General features: G+C 37.1%; 1 protein-coding gene across 3 annotated transcripts in view; it reads left to right on the top strand.

Moving 5' to 3' along the window:
- Positions 1–15,786, top strand: part of RABL3 (RAB, member of RAS oncogene family like 3) — a 39,360-nt gene extending 23,574 nt beyond the window's left edge. The window contains exons 5-9 of one of the 3 annotated variants that reach the window (XR_006222094.1): positions 1,720–1,870; positions 6,039–6,110; positions 9,138–9,176; positions 9,743–11,030; positions 15,755–15,786. Coding sequence is in view for 2 of the 3 variants with exons in the window: in XM_007098340.3 (XP_007098402.1) it covers positions 1,720–1,870; positions 6,039–6,110; positions 9,138–9,176; positions 9,743–9,808 (328 nt within the window). In the remaining variant the exon portion in view is untranslated. Of the gene's footprint in view, positions 1–1,719; positions 1,871–6,038; positions 6,111–9,137; positions 9,177–9,742; positions 11,933–15,754 lie in introns of those variants that run through there. The other 2 variants (XM_007098340.3, XM_042998674.1) reach the window with 2 other exon arrangements.
- Positions 15,787–16,093: the final 307 nt, after the last annotated feature.

Raw genomic sequence — 16,093 nt, 5'->3', positions numbered from 1 at the left:
AATTTAAAAAAATAAATAAATAAAAATAAAAAATAAAATAAAAAGAGGTTTCAAGATCAAATTTCAAATTGGATATAAGATTCAATGAAAAAGTGAATAAAAAGAAAAGCTAAAAAGAGAAACAAGAGAATAAGTTAAATGTATATGGCACCATACATATGTTATGTTACATATGGAATACATGTATATGTTGATTCACAACATATATATTGTGTGCGATGTATGTATGTTATGTTATATGTACAAATATTTGTTAATGTACAAAGATTATACAAGACTGCAAGTGACAGAGATAGATGTCTATCAAAAATGATGACTGATAAAATACATACAAAAGTTTGTATGTGAGCCAGAGTTAGTATCAGAAATACTGCTAAAGGAGGACACTGAAAATTTTATTCTGTAATAAACCAGATTTCAATTTTGGACTACATCTCCTAAATCAATGTCAGTGTTGGTAAGAAGAATCAAAGGCCTTGAACTCAAGCTATTATTGGCTTGATGCAGTAAATACAACGATAATATTTTTAAGGAATGGCAGGTTACATAGTTGAAAACACTTGTGTTCCAAGGCTAGGCAGTAACTGAAGCACTGTAAGATTATTGTGAAGGGCGAAAAGATGTGGTAATTTTGCACACACACTATAAACCCCCAGTTTAGATTATTTAAAGAGAAAGACAAATAATGTCAAAGGAAGAAGAAAAGCTAAGCTCAACTGGGTTGTATTGATTGTATTGTGCAATATTGATTTGCTGTCATAAAGTGTCTGCAACCAGATTTTGCTGACTATTGTAAATTGAGCTTATAACATGTCAGGAATCCACGTCTGTTTTATTTCTCATATGTGAATAGAATTTAATTGAACAACATTGGCTCTATATTCCTTTCAGTAATAGAAGGAACACCACTCTGTCCTTTGGGTAAAAAATTGAAAAAAAAAAAAAAAAAAAAGGATTGTAATAGCCAGTCACCCAAGACCACTAACCATGAGTGATCCATATTGTCTGTCCTCTCTTTCCCATGACTCTTGTGTCAGCACAAACAACTATTTGGCTTTTAATTCTTTCCTTTTACTTTTCGTTTTGCATTTCACCTGTTTCTTTTCCTTTTCCATTTGTTGAATCCATCTTGTCCCAGGCATGGCATCATCTGTGGTCAATTTTTCTGGCCTTCAGCACCCTTGTTTCTTATTTTCCTGAAATGATCTATTTTTCTTTACTATTCATAGACAGAAATATGTATGGTAGGTATAGAGCTTATGCATGCCCAGAAGCTTGTCATTTTCCCCTCTGGCAAAAGGTTTGAGTGCCATCCTAGGTTCTTGCATTTTCATTCCATTGAGGTTTGAATTCACTCTGTGCATCTACCTAGAAAAATTCCTGAGCTGTTAGCCTGAGAATACAGAACTTTGGGAGAGGTCAAGTTAACCTACTTTCATATACTTGGTGGACATTCAGTTATTCAAGTAGTCTATAAAGATTCATGGAAACAAAATTTGAGTAGTTAGATGAATAGTTGGAACTCTATAGATGGTGAGGATGGATTGATAAATGAATAAGTATTTGGAAGAAATTGGGAGAAAAGTAGGTTTATAGGTGATGGGTAAGCGAGAGTCAGTGAAATCTCAGTAAAATAGCGTAAGCTACTTACATTTAAACATTACACATCTACATCAGAAGGGTAAATTCTATTCACCTCTTCATTATTACTTATTACAGGGATTATGACCGGGAACAGTTTGCTGACAACCAAATCCCACTGTTGGTAATAGGGACTAAACTGGATCAGATTCATGAAACCAAGCGCCATGAAGTTTTAACTAGGACTGCTTTCCTAGCTGAGGATTTCAATGCAGAAGAAATTAATCTGGTATGTGTTTTCACTCATGCATTTTTGTGTTATTGTTAGGCAAAGCCAAAATTGAAGACTTAGGTCATATATTCTCATGAAAGAAGCTTTATACTTACTATCAGTCATTTGGGTTCTGATCCAATATGTAGTGAAAATTGGAATCAACATAGACTGTCAGATAGGGAACAGTCAACTCAACCTTCTTATATGCTGATCTGTGGGAATGTTCAAACTTTGTTCTATGAATAATGTCAACCCTGGGCTTTTTCTTGAAAAGATTTTTTAAGATCATACCAAAATCAAAATAATTAAATTAAGGTAACAAAGGTCACTGACATCTTGATTATTCTTGCTTTAGAAAAGCCTCTCAGCTTCTTAAACTACAGACTTTAACTTCAAGAGCAAAGAAATAGATAAATGAGAAAACTACAAACTGTGTAAACTAGGAGTGCTTCATGAGCAGTAATTAATACAAACTTGTATGTGTACAGAGCACTGAGTTTCTTCCTGAGAAAATTTAGCTCAATTTGAACTGGATGCTAAAAAGGCTAAGAGAAGTTTTCACATAAGCCAGATAATGTTGCCCAGAGAAGGATCCTGGCCAGCAGCTTCAGTCATGGTTTATATGTCATTGTTCACAAGTAGGATTTCTGCAACATATTCAGTGCACTGGCAATTCCAGACATATGGTGCTAGTTGTGGTTTAATAATACTAATGACTAGGGGCTCCTGAGTAGCTCAGTTGGTTAAGTGTCTGACTTTGGCTCAGGTCATAATCTTGTAGTTCAGGAGTTCAAGCCCTGAGTTGGGCTCTGTGCTGACAGCTCAGAGCCTGGAGCCTGCTTTGGATTCTGTCTCCCTCTCTCTCTGACTCACCCCTGCTCACGTTGTTTCTGTCTCTCTCTCAAAAAAAAATAAATAAATAAACATTAAAAAAATTTTTTTAACTAATGATAATGACTAATCTACTGAGCATTTATTACATGCCACGTACCGTTCTAGTGTTTTATGTGCATTATCTCACGTTTGTCTTCACATCAACACTGTAAGGTAGGTACTGTAATTAACTCCATTTTAAAGATGAATATTAGAACCAGAGAGAGGTAACTAGGCCGTGGTTATACAGACAGGTCAAACCAGGCACTCTGACTCCAGAGCCAGTGCTCTGCAATTGAGCCTGTCTTCCACTTAATTATTCTCCAACTAACGTTTAGAATCTTGGAACTGAAAAGGCTCTTACAAATCATCTAAATCACTAATTACCCAAACCTGACTATATATTTATACTATCAATGTAGCTGTGAAAAAATTTGAATAAGTGCTCCACCACTGGAGCTTTTTATTCATAATATCTGACAGGAGGACCAGGGCTCTATAGTTTTAGCTAATGACTCAGGTCATTCTGATGCCCTTACTCCAAATCAACAGTTGTGAACACTGGTTGGTTCAAACCAACCTCTACCCCATAACTGAATCCACTTCTGCCTGCCATTCTGTTATTTTTACATTCTGCTTTGTGGTGGGGGTGCCTTATTTTTCTCACCTGCCACCATGGAATATTCACTGTCAATGCCCCAGCTAGTTGAACTGGACCATGATATTTCAGAGGATTTCTGCTACAGAGGATATATAATGTCCTTGTTGAAGAAGTGTTGAAGTTACTTTGTTTCAACATTATTTCCAATGGGAAATTTGCCATTGAATATACTTAATTTGTTCCAGTAATTACTTTCCATATATTTTGGAATCTATCTGTTTGTAGTGCCTGTGGGTTTTTGTGACAATCACCCAGGTAGGTATTTTTCCTACTTTACTTGCAAAGGCAGCACCATCTTTTAATTGTTAACAAGTTATAAAGGACTCAAGTGGTGGTACTTTGGCACACATGATCTCCACAGAGTTCACATACAGCATACTTTTGCCCTGTTATCAATGTACAGCTTCAAGAATACAACAGAAACAAGAGGGTTTTGAGGATTCAGGGCAGAAAAATGAGGAGGAAAATTTGATAGGAGTTTCAAAAAGAGATAGCAGTCAGAAAGACTCAGCAAGTAGATATTAAGCCTCAAGTAAAAATGTAATGTAACAATATTAGTTACAATATTGAATTCACTTAAAACTGTTTTAAAAAGTAAGAATCAACATAAATGTATATATCAAAGGTGGAATCAAAGTTACTATCTTGTGCCTGAAAAAAAGTAAATTGGTTTAAATTATAAAAAGGGAAATGATTACTTATTTTTTAAAATCCTGTTAGGCTTATTGTGTCTAGGACAGATTTTCTCTGTTGTGTGTTTACTTCAAAGTGATTATATTGAAGCATCTTCCCTAGTTTCCTTCCCTTCCTTTCTCAAGTTTTGACAAGCTATTTTAAAGCTATTAATCTTTGGTATTTGCCCCCAGCCATGGTCAATGGCAGATGGCTCTTTCAACTCTAAAATTGGCATCCTAAAATCATAGGGTGTCTCTAGCCTGGTCAGTGTAAAACCGTGAGACTTAGAATTAAGCTTTGTTTGCTGTTTGATTTAGGTTTTGTATTTAGCACTATAGCTCTATCTTGAATCATCTCTGAAGTCTTTTGACATTGTGATGACTATGTAATCAATATCCATTTTGGAAAACATGTCTAACATAAGTCTACCTAAGGTTTGTGTCTCATATGCCCCAACTGCTGTATAAATGTGTTTATACATTTTTTCAAGTACAACAGTTTCCACGATGATGTTTCAGTCTTTTTACCCCATACGTGGAATTAACGTTCATTATGTTAGGTGCTTTTGTGCCTGAAAATTCAATCTGATAGCATTTTCTTAGAATGAAGAGAGAACTAACATTTCAGTATCTGCTATGTATGTGCCAGACATGCGTTATCTTATATAACTTTCATGAAAATCCTGTGGGGTAAGTATTGTTATGTTATCTTCATTTCACAAATTAGTAAGCTCAAGTTGAAAGGCTTAGTAACCTAACCAATGCTACACAGTCTAGAAATGTTGGGACAGATATTCAGATTCAAAACTTTCTGGCTAATTTACTGGTTTTTCTAGTACTCTGTGATTTTTGAAAAGCTTGTTATAGTTAGTCTCTTTTTTGGTGTGGTCTTGGAAAATGCATTATAGTTTCCAGCCAAAATGAAAAATGTGAGTCTTGAAGTGTTATATATGAGTGAAAGAGGTGATTATTACACAGTTTACTACAAAGGAATCATGTGGGTTTAGAGATTACATACAAAACAGAATAAATGCAACAGTAATTGCAGTAATTGCCTAAGGGACATAGACCATCTACAACTGAAATACAAATGCCATCTTTGTAAAGGAGCCTGTCTGATACCCTTATAGTTTGGCCTTAGGTGGCATTTGAGGTAAAAATCAAAGTGCTCTATCTCTTGAGGTGGCAAGTTAATGATGACAAGCAAAGGCAGCTTGACACTGGAATTCCAGGAAAAGAATAATAAACCTTTTGAGATCTTTACTGATTATTGTAATGTACTAGTTATTTCATTGTAATGTTCCAAATTGTTTTGTCTCTTCTGGGCCCCATTTTTTTTCCTACTTTTCAAAATCCTGTTAAATAGTAATAGATTGTTACTTAATAATAAACCTACTGTTTATTTTTTATTATCAAAAAATATATTTATTGTTTATTATTATCTTTATGGCTTACCAAGAGATGTAGTACTTTGCATTCAATGAGTGAGAAATCCCTGGCAACTGTTTTGTTTGTTCTTTGCTCCTCTAACTCCTGTTTTCATGATTCCTGCTTTGTGTATGAACTATATACTACTTGATTAGATGATGCTGTTGAGTAACTCGTACTAAAAAATGAAGTGTTAAGTTTTTATTGGCTCTATTTCTGCTTTTAGGGTAAATGTAGGTAGGTCACATGATTAATGTCTTGGTTTTCTTATTAGTAAGATTAGCAATCCTCTTTTCCGTTATGAATTATTTGATGGTGAATACATTGGTTCAGTGTGCTCTATCATAGCATAAATGACAAAAAGCGCCCTTATCTTCCTTTAGCACTTTCCGCTCAGCTTTGTGCATTGTAATTTGAAAATTACTTGAATATTTCATGAGAGTATTATGCCTAACATTTTACTGTAGAAAAGTGCAACAGGAACAGTAGTGACTAACAAGGAGCTGATATGTCCTGACATATGTGGATCTTATGTTTTATCTTCTAGGATTGCACAAATCCACGGTACCTAGCTGCAGGTTCTTCCAATGCTGTCAAGCTCAGTAGGTTTTTTGATAAGGTAATAGCTCCAATTAAGTTATTTTTAAACTTAATTTATATATTATGGGAGTTTAAAGTTTTTGGAGAATGCTTTGCCCTTTTATTCCTTCATCCTGAACTTCATAGCCTGAACATTTGTGTTGATCTCTCTTATCTGTTGGTATAATTGCTCAAGGCCTGCTGACATATTTATTTTATCACTAGTGTTCTCTAAGCAAAGGATGAAAGCTACTGGATTTAAATGAGTTATTTTAAAAGAAACCTAATTTCCCTCCTTAAAACAAATTACGTTTTCCTGTTTTCCAGCTCTTCTTGTATTTATTCACATCCTCTCAGCCCCCACAAAAGGCACAGAACCCAGGAGATTCTGCCTAAAGCCCTGCGTTCTTTTTGCTCTCCCAGCTGTTATTATTCTCCACACAAATGTTATTATTACTTTTAAGGTTATGTCATCTTGATTCCATAATTTTCCCTATCAGAAACCTTTGCATTCCAAGTATTGACTCTTGCTAGCATCATCTTATTGTCCTGAACTGGAATGAAAATGTAGAATGACTCAGCATACTGGTAATTTAGAGCACTGTTTGTCCTTCCTTCGCAAGGCCATAGGGCTCCACTGCACATAGTATTGACCAAGTTTAAGTTGTTTGCCTCATGTTGACATTGCATAGTAAAGTAAAAGAATGTATTTCTGTATGTATTATTGAAAAAGATTGATTTGTGTATTACATTTCCTTTTAAGAGGACAAGAAAAACATTTCCCTCCTCATAGCTCTTCTTTGTGAATCATTTTTCTTTTATCTATTTAGGGATCTAATATTTGGCCCTTTTGTCCATTATGTCATAACAAGATAAGCCCCACATCCCTACCCGTTTAATACGAGAACCGTTTGCTTCATTGCAGAACTTCCCAGCTGGAGTGTGGCAAATATGGTACAAGTGTGCCGAGATAGTGATGCCCTCAGTCGAAGCAGCCAGAGCCCCCCAGGCTAACTGATCGGCAGCCTCTTTCATTGAACCCAGCGTGCTGTACAAATATTAGCATTTTCTAAATGTGCCATAACATGGAAAATGTTGGGAAGCAGTGCAAGGAACTGGATTTTCCCTCCACGTGACTTTCAAGCTTCAAACATAAGAACTTCCATTTAGTTTAGATCCATGGCCTCCATCAGATACACTGTTCTGCCCCGAGAGAAACAACTTACAGATCTTTGTCTGACACAGAAAGATCCCACAATATATTGCTTAATTTGTTAATAATTTATTAATTTGAAAATTGATGAAGGGGATAGAAAGGTACAAACTTTCAGCTGAAAATTGAGTAAGTCACAAGGATGAAGAGTACAGGATAGAAAATACAGTCAATAATATTGTAATATGGTGACAGATGGTAACTACACTTAATTGTAGTGAGCATTTTGTAATGTAATAATTGTTGAATCACTATGTTATATACCTGAAACGACTATAGTATGTCAACCATACATCAATAAAAAATAAAAAATGTTTTAGATGTTAATAAGTTAGACTCTAGAGAAACAATGGGTTATAGACTAGTGTGACCTGAGTTGTCAGGCAAGACTTTATTTTAAAAAATCAGAGGGAACTTGGTTCATTTTAAGAAGAGAACAATATTTGGTAAGAGAAAGACACTGCAAGTTGAGAGTAGGGAATTAGGAGCAAAAGCAAAAAGTAGCATCATTCTTCATCACCACAGTGAAAGGTATATGGATCAGGAAGTTGGCCAGACCTCCAGACTAACATGGTTGCCTCAAAACACGGGACCTGGCAACTAAATTTTGCCCAGTTTTCTACCATATCTTCCAGAATTTAGTATAAAGATTTATTTACCAAGAGGGAATCTAGCTCCTTCTCCTGACTCCCTTTAGTAGTAATTCTTCCCCACTCTAGAATGATAGGGTTTTCCTGACCTGCTGTGGAGGAGTCAGCCTCTTCTTGGTTTTTGTGGGATCCAGTATTTTGATATATGTGCTAATCACAAGCCAGGTTTTCTACCTCTGTGGCCAGTGAATGCAACCTTACACTGGGTCTCTTGTGGCTAAAAGTAACCCATAGTCTCAACGGTAGAAAGAATCCAAATGATTTGGTTGTCAAGCCGGTGAGATCAAGGTGGCACAGCCCTGGAAGGAGACGCCATGCTCTTATTCAGGGGAATTCTTAGCTTCATAATTCTGGATTCCAGTGTCTTAGAGAGTTAATCTGCATCTAATCTGTATTCTTATCCAATTGGCTTTTCTTAATCACAACAGCTCTGTGTAAAGAAAATCATACCACCTTCACAAACAGTGCAGTTTCTCAAGTGTTAGAACAGAATTCATTATTTTTTAAAATTATTTTCTATCATCTGAAAACACGGTACTCTTAAATTATATTAGGGCATGTATTTTTGAGGGTTTTTTTTTTCAATAGTAGTGATGGATTTGTGCGGATACATCCACTGTATTACCGCATTTCTCCTGCTGACCAAATACAGTTCTGAAACTACTGAATTAAGGATGCAGATTAAGTCCATAGAAAGAAGCTACTTGAATGCCTTTGATGTTGTGTCATCTGTCTCCATTGAGGACCTACCAAATTTATCGCTGCGTTTACTCAAGGGATGTGGCAGTTCACTACATTACACAGACTTGGCTATAAGGAATACCTGTACTATTGTAGTAGTAAAAGTGTTCTGCTTTTATCTTATGGGTTCTGTTTTGTATCTTTGAGCTAACTGCTAGGAAACTTTGAGCCAGATTTGCTTCCGTACACTGGGAACTGCATGGGTTATTATCCCATTCTCTTATGATTTAGCCATTTTTGTGTATTCATTTAATTTTTAATCTATTATTAATGCCTTTGGGAATAAGGCAAGCTTTTATGGAAATATGCCCACAATCCTGATCTTACTAGCATGAGATTTAACTAGATGTCCATAACTATTGAAAAAACTCTTCATTTGGGTATATGCCTTTTCGTCCCATTAGTGGTAACCACAGTGAACCACTTTTGCTAAGCCCTTAAAATCTTTATTTGTTTCTCACAGGTCATAGAGAAGAGATACTTTCTAAGGGAAGGTAATCAGGTCTGTATCTATTCTTGACAAAGTGGGCTCTTAAATTTGAAGAGAGGTGATTTCCAAATTTATTTTCAGAAGTGGCTTAAAAAAGGGTGAGGCGGGGGGTGGGGTGGGGATCCTTTGTAGGCAAAAGCATTTTCTTCTGTCCTGCTAAACACAAAAGCAAAAATATCAGATTAAGGGAAAATAAGATTCTAAGAAACAAAAAGAATGCAGGGATAAGGTTATATTATAAAATCATAGGAGAAAATCATTTGCTTAAGACTCCAGAGGGTACATATCCCAGACCTATCACAATGTGGACAATTCATGTAAAAGTCCAGTAGGCGAATGTTATGAGATTCACCTTCATCTTCCCTGATTTAGATGACACTATCACCAATTTGTTGGCAAATGTTTTCCATTTTGGGAACATTTATTTTATTATTTGAGTAAAACCTCAGAGAGATGATTCTGTAAGGGACAACAGGGTGACATAAAGAAACAGAAAATAAGGGGAAAAATTTATAAGGCTATTAGCACTTGAACTCTGCTTGCTTGAGACTTAACGTGATTATCTTTCTTGCCAACAGATTCCAGGCTTTCCTGATCGAAAAAGGTTTGGGGGAGGAACGTTAAAGAGCCTTCATTATGACTGAATTACGCCCATCCTGGAAGAGTGAGCAAGCAGTGGCAGTTCTGCACAGCTTTCTTCTTGCTGTGTTGATTATTAATATTTCAGCCTTTTAACAGAATCATCCTAAAATGCCACCCTTCAGCCTCACCCTTTAATGGAAAGCTGAAAGGAAGTGACAGCGTGGGAGGTCCAAACTTTGTCCCCATTCTGTTCCTCACCTTTCTGTCCCTGTTTATAGATTATGTAAAAGCCTTGTGGAAATATGAGATGTTGTCAAAATGATGCAGTAAATGAGCAGTGACAGAGTGCTACAGAAAAAATTTACTCTTCCCAGAATTGGAAGGTTTTTTATAGGTCTGTAACTTTCCCACACTCCTTGCTGAAGGCTTAATTAAGTACTTCAAAAATGTATCTCTGTTGTTTTACCTTCTTGAGGGGAAAGGTTATGTTAACCAGCCCTGGGTTGTCCACCCCAAACAATCTCTGTCGTTTTCAAAGAAGCAAAATGGTGTTATTTAATTGTCTCCACTCTCATCACACACAAGGATGCCTAATAATAGCAGCCCTTGTCTCCCTCTCCTCTCCTTTGCAAATGGTTCAGTGGCTAGAAGAGGCAGACTAATAGCTGGAATTAAATATAAATAGATTAATAATACATAGAGAACAGCAGTACCAGCAAAGGAGAATTCTCCGAGAAATTGACAGCTCACTAAATCCTTCACTCTGGGTTACAGATGTCTGCACTGTCTTATTGTTTTCTATTTGGAAATAGGTAGGGTGAAATCTAAGACCTGTTCAAGGGCAGTAAGAGAGATTTACAGCCTCTACTGTTTTTATTTTTTTAAAGGAAAAGTCAACTCCTGAAATGTCTCTTAACTGTAGTCGGTAAACTAAGAATGTTATTTTCTGTGTCAACAATGTATTTATGGAGAGAAGTAAAAATAAGTTCTACAGCAACACATTTACATGAATTATGGACTAGGATTCTTAGATTTCATAATCCAACATTTTGTGAGGGTGGTGGTGTATGTGCGCGTATGCATAATTGTTCATCGTTCCTTTTTTTACCCATCTTTTTTGCTTGTTTAATTCTCTCTGCCCCGGTTCTTCTTTAATATATAGACCTGGTTTCCAAAAACTGCAATTTGCTGCCTTATTCAGCACCACCTTTTTACCCATAACCGCTCTCTGGCTCTGAGGCAGGTCTTTGCAGTCCTGATTTTGCTCCATATTAGAAAAAAATAGTAAGTATACACTTTCAGCTCCTCATTTTAAAACTAGGCAAAAAACACTAAGTTCACTTTCTATTCCATTTTAATTAAATTTCAGAAGTACTTTGGAAATCAAGGTATGCTACCAGAAGATCTTAAAATAAGAAGGTTAGCCAGTGCTTTTAGAAAGGCAGTTGTAGGAATTTGGGGAAGGATTTTTAAAGCACTTTTGATCAGCTAGCATATTCTCCAGTCTGTCTTCATATCCTCAGCCATAAAACCGAGGCCTGATTTCTTTTTTGACACAAAGTAGAGCTATGCAAATCAGGATCTGTACGTGGAGTATGGCACAAGCGAGTTGTGACAGAGGCTGCACAAATGCATGCACAAAGACCCAACTAAAGCTCTTTGTAAACAATAAATTAAAAAAAATTATACATACATTCTGAAAAAATAAGTAATACAACGACACAGAAGCGAAAATACATATAACCCTTTCCTTCTCTCCCCTTTCTTCTTCTTTCTTTCCCTTAATTAAAAACCCTCTCTCAATTTCTTTATTTTCTCCCTTGCTAAAAAATAAAAATAACCCATCACTGATGCCTTTCAGGGTCAGCCTTGAAAACTTAGCAGTACCCCTCAACTCCATTTCTTCTTGCTTGTGAGGCTTGACTGAATTATAGTTTTCTGAGAAAAAATAATTTTTAATAATCTAAGGTAAATTTGTTGCAAAGTATTAGTAGCAGCAAAACAAAGCTGTTTACCAAGATGAATGTTATTAGCCAAAGTTCTTGAAAATGAATGTTTTGAAGAATAATTTTTGCTGGGATTTCCTGAGATCCGCTCATCAAAATTGCTTTTGGATAATCAACAAATGTAAATACCAAAATACTTCCTAAAGAGTATTAATTAAATCTTTAATTTTCTTTATGGAACAGGTAATTAGCAATAGAGGTTTTTTGGGGTTTTTTTTCCTGTTGTGATTTAGATGTCTAACCAGTGTTGTTATTTATCATGGAGGCAACCAGACGTGAAGGCATACAGTCATTCATCTGTCGCTCAGGTGGCAGGGCTCTTCGTTAAAATCCAGCCCAAGATTTGGGTTGACCTCTCCACTTCTGTGCTCTGAAAAGAATTGCTGCTCCCAAAGGGGTTGATCCGTATCACTTTATCTTAGGTTCTCAGAAGTCCCTAAACTTGAGGCATCCATAACATAATCCGTGACAGTGCCTTGACACTGCTATTTTTCTGTCCATTCTGAAAATGGACTGCGTGGAACTGATATGCTGGGCCATCAGACGGAGATGAAGAGCTCCTCACTGCTGCTATGACCAGAGCTTTTGAGTGTCCATTTCAATAGTATATGCCATAGCACCCAACCTAGGGAGGACCTTGTGTGGGTTTTTAATAAATGTTGTTCAATTGAAATTTTTAAAGCACAGGTGGCATCTATTTTAAGAAGTTTGAAGGTGTAACAGGATGTCTGCATTGATTTAATATCTGTTAAAATTCAGAGGAGGATACTGTTTGCGGGGAAGGAGGAGAAGGAAATAAAAAATCCATTCCTCTGTAGTCCCCAGACTGAGTGAAATCACTATGGTAGGAGAGGAAAGGTTCCAGGCAATCTAGCCCTAGGAGAACCCTGAGCCTCAAATATTCCACAGTATGTTTGCCTGATGCAAAATTGGAGCTGAAGCCTACCAGGGCTGCTCCATAGAGTAGGAAGGGGGTCCGACTTCCAGTTACTATTAGTACCTCCATTTAAGGACTTAAAGCAGTGGCTTTCGGACTCAAATGTGCATAAAAATCCTCTGAAGTGCTTAAAAATGCAGATTCTGGGATTTTATCAGCCCCCCTCTCCTTGCCCAATTCTATGTATATAGGATAGAGCCAGGATTTTGTATTTTTAACAGACAAACCAGGTGATTCTGCAGTGAGTGGCCTGGGATCCACACTCTGAGAAAGATAATAAACTCCTATCATAGAGAATATGCGGAATGTACTTAATGGCACCATTATATAGTTCATCAAAGTTCATCTTGGGCTTCCTTAAATGATTTCGCCTTCATGAGCTGAGCCACTCTTCCCTCTCAAGGTGATACATGCCACAGCAATCATGACATGATTGTCCCATTCTCTATTGGCAAAACAGGAGATGTTTGTTTTTAATGTACTACTGTCATTTTTACTACCACCATGTTCTGCATTCCAGGTGTATTTATTTCTAATAAGATGCCTTGCCATCTCATACACGGTCCCTCACTTGTACCACATTTGTTTTCTCAGCTGGCTAATCACTAAGCCTTACCAAGGTCATCAGTAAGTATTGGTGAAGGATGAAACCACTGCATTCCAACAAAGACATAAAATCTTGCTCAGTACCAGCAAGTACATTTATCAATTCCATCTTTTTTTTTGGAGACCCTCTAACTGTAACTTCTCTAACTCCATCCTGGGGTGATTGCTCTCCAGACCTGTCACACTCCTTCACATTACCCTGTAACACTGCCCCAGCTCCCAGGATGAAATGTTTGCCACTTTCTCAGTGTGGATCTGTGGTCTTCCAACTGGGATGGGTACACATGTCCCCTCCAAGAGGTGCATGGACACACACAGTTTTAGGGGAATCATTTTCCAGGTCATCCATCTCCATTATGTATGTTAAAATTGTTCTTCTTGTGAATGCAGCTCCGTGCTAGTTCTTACTTCCCACCTGTGCTTTCTTTCACAATTGTCCTTTTCCCACAGTGGAAAAGGAATCTTGCTTATGTAGGAATGTGGTATATTGGCCCAGGGTGTAAATGTCTTAGGATGCCAATAAAAGGACAATTCTAAATATTAGTTTTATTTAAGGACTTTTTTCCACTCACACAATTATTAAAAAAAAAAAAAAAATGCAGACCTCTAAAGGAAGCGGTTCCTGAGTTCCTGAGAACACAGCGAAGAGAGTTTTGGTAAGAAATAACCAAGGCTATGGCACATTTCTTCATGGCAAGTCTTCTTGCTTGGTCTATCAAAATATCAAAATAACATTTTTGTGAAAAATAATTATACAGGCAAAGGAATATAAAATTAACATTTATTTTCTCAACCCTTTCTAAGTAAAATGACTTAGAAAAGGCACATCTAAGTGAAAAGGTAACATTTAATTAAAGTCATTGATTCCAATAGCTGGGTAACCAAGCCTTTTCCAATCAGATTCCCAATTATTTCCTTGCAAAAAAATTAAAGGAGAACCTGAGTTGTTGATAGGTTACTAAAAATGATGTTTATGATAGATTGCTATGTGATTTTTGATATTTGATTCAGAAGGAGAAGTGAGGTAATAAAATTCCTTCCATTCATATCTACTTATCTACGTGAATGAATTTTCTTAACATGTCTTAAAACCAAAAAGTAGGATTAAATTATGTTGAATCATGTCTTATTCTGGAAATAAGAACTATAAATGAGATTTACTAATTCGTGGATATACGAACTAATGGGGGAGGCATCCACTTATTAAAAGAAGCATTTCTGGAAAGACTTTACCTTTTATATTTAATATTTATCAAAATATCCAGTATGTATGGATTACTGTCCTAGAGAAGAATCTTTCCAGTCTCCTATCTGGAGGGTGAAACGTTTCCTGATAGCATTCTCAGGAAGTGCAGTGGAAGAAGGAGGCTGGAGGTTTCATCACTTACCTACACGTGGTTTTGGTCCTACTCTCCACAATCTGGTGGTGTGAATCTGGAACTCCTCTGACTTTTCTTCTGAAGCTTCTGCAGAGGGTAAACCTAATTTCTGCTAGAATCTGGGAGAAGCAGATACCTGCTGTCTCCACTTCCTGGTCCTTTTCAAATTCTCCCCCTCACGCGTTCCCTGTATTGTTTCACCGAATCTATCCTCTGCTGGTTTTTAGCATCTTTGTTCTTGTTGCTCACAACTTTGACAGCGTGACTCTGTTCTGATCCAGTGTGTGTTTGCCTTGTCCCTACACAAACTTCTCCCTCCACTGGGTGTCTTTTTGACACCTGCCCAGATGGCATCCCTCAATCCCTGCTTCAGATGTCTGCCAAACTTTCCCTTCCCGGTCTTCCCTCACTAGACCCCTCTACTCTGCCCTAAACACAGCACTTTGAATGCACTGCCCTTCCACTTTTCTGTGTTTGCACACGCTCTTTCCTCTGCTCAATGCCCTATCCAACTCATCCTGTGAAGCTTGGCTCAGTTATCGCCTCCTTTGGGAAGCCTTCCCTGCCCTCCTGCTCAGGACTAGGTGCCCTTCAATCCCTCCTGTAGCACCCTGGGCTCGTCTCTGTCACAGCAGATACGGTTCTCTGTTGTAATAGCCTTCTCCAGTATGCTGCACTAGTAGAGAACAGGACTGAGTTAGTCATCTTTGTGTCCCCTACATCTCACACAGTCTGGCACATAGCAGGTCCTCAATAATCGTAAGATAAAGAAATGAGTGTGTGATTACATTAATTAAAGTGGAAAACCATCAGACCTCAAATCAGAGCTGTTGCTGAGTTTTATTTATTCTCCTATCCCTTGTGTGTATAAAGCACAGTGCCTGGCACATAGTTATACAAAGCAAATACTTGTTTTATGGAATCACATTTATAAAAACAAAAAAGAAATACAGTTAAGTCAGGAGAAATCCATAAAGTTTGGTGATAGGTTATTCAATTTCAAATATTTTCAAGCTCCTGAAAGTAATTTTCATCCAGTCAAGGATCTGTGACCACTTTCCTACTCTTTCTCTTTTGTAGAAATCTCCTACACCCTAGGAAAGAGTTTAAACGCTTCTTGAATTTGCCTTCAAAGCTGATTCAATGGAAAGAACATAGGAAGCCTATGGAAAAATAAAGCAGTAAAGCTTTTCCCTTGTCTTTTATTGACTCCCATTCATTTTTTCCCTCTAACCACCAAAGACTCACTTCCAGGATAGATAGATTGTAGACTCAAAGTACTCATAAACTCAGATGTAAGAAATATTTTTTCTGGAATTTATTTTTGATTTTGAGTCTGCATACTGCAGGAATAACAAAAACTTAGCCTCAGTAAAACCAGGGCCTCCCCCAACACATACCACTTCCTCCAGGGTTTGT

This window comes from Panthera tigris, chromosome C2 (assembly GCF_018350195.1).
Source record: "Panthera tigris isolate Pti1 chromosome C2, P.tigris_Pti1_mat1.1, whole genome shotgun sequence".
Taxonomy (NCBI): Eukaryota; Metazoa; Chordata; class Mammalia; order Carnivora; family Felidae; genus Panthera; species Panthera tigris.
Note: the sequence above shows the minus strand (reverse complement) of the source record. Positions and strands in the feature narration are given on the sequence as shown.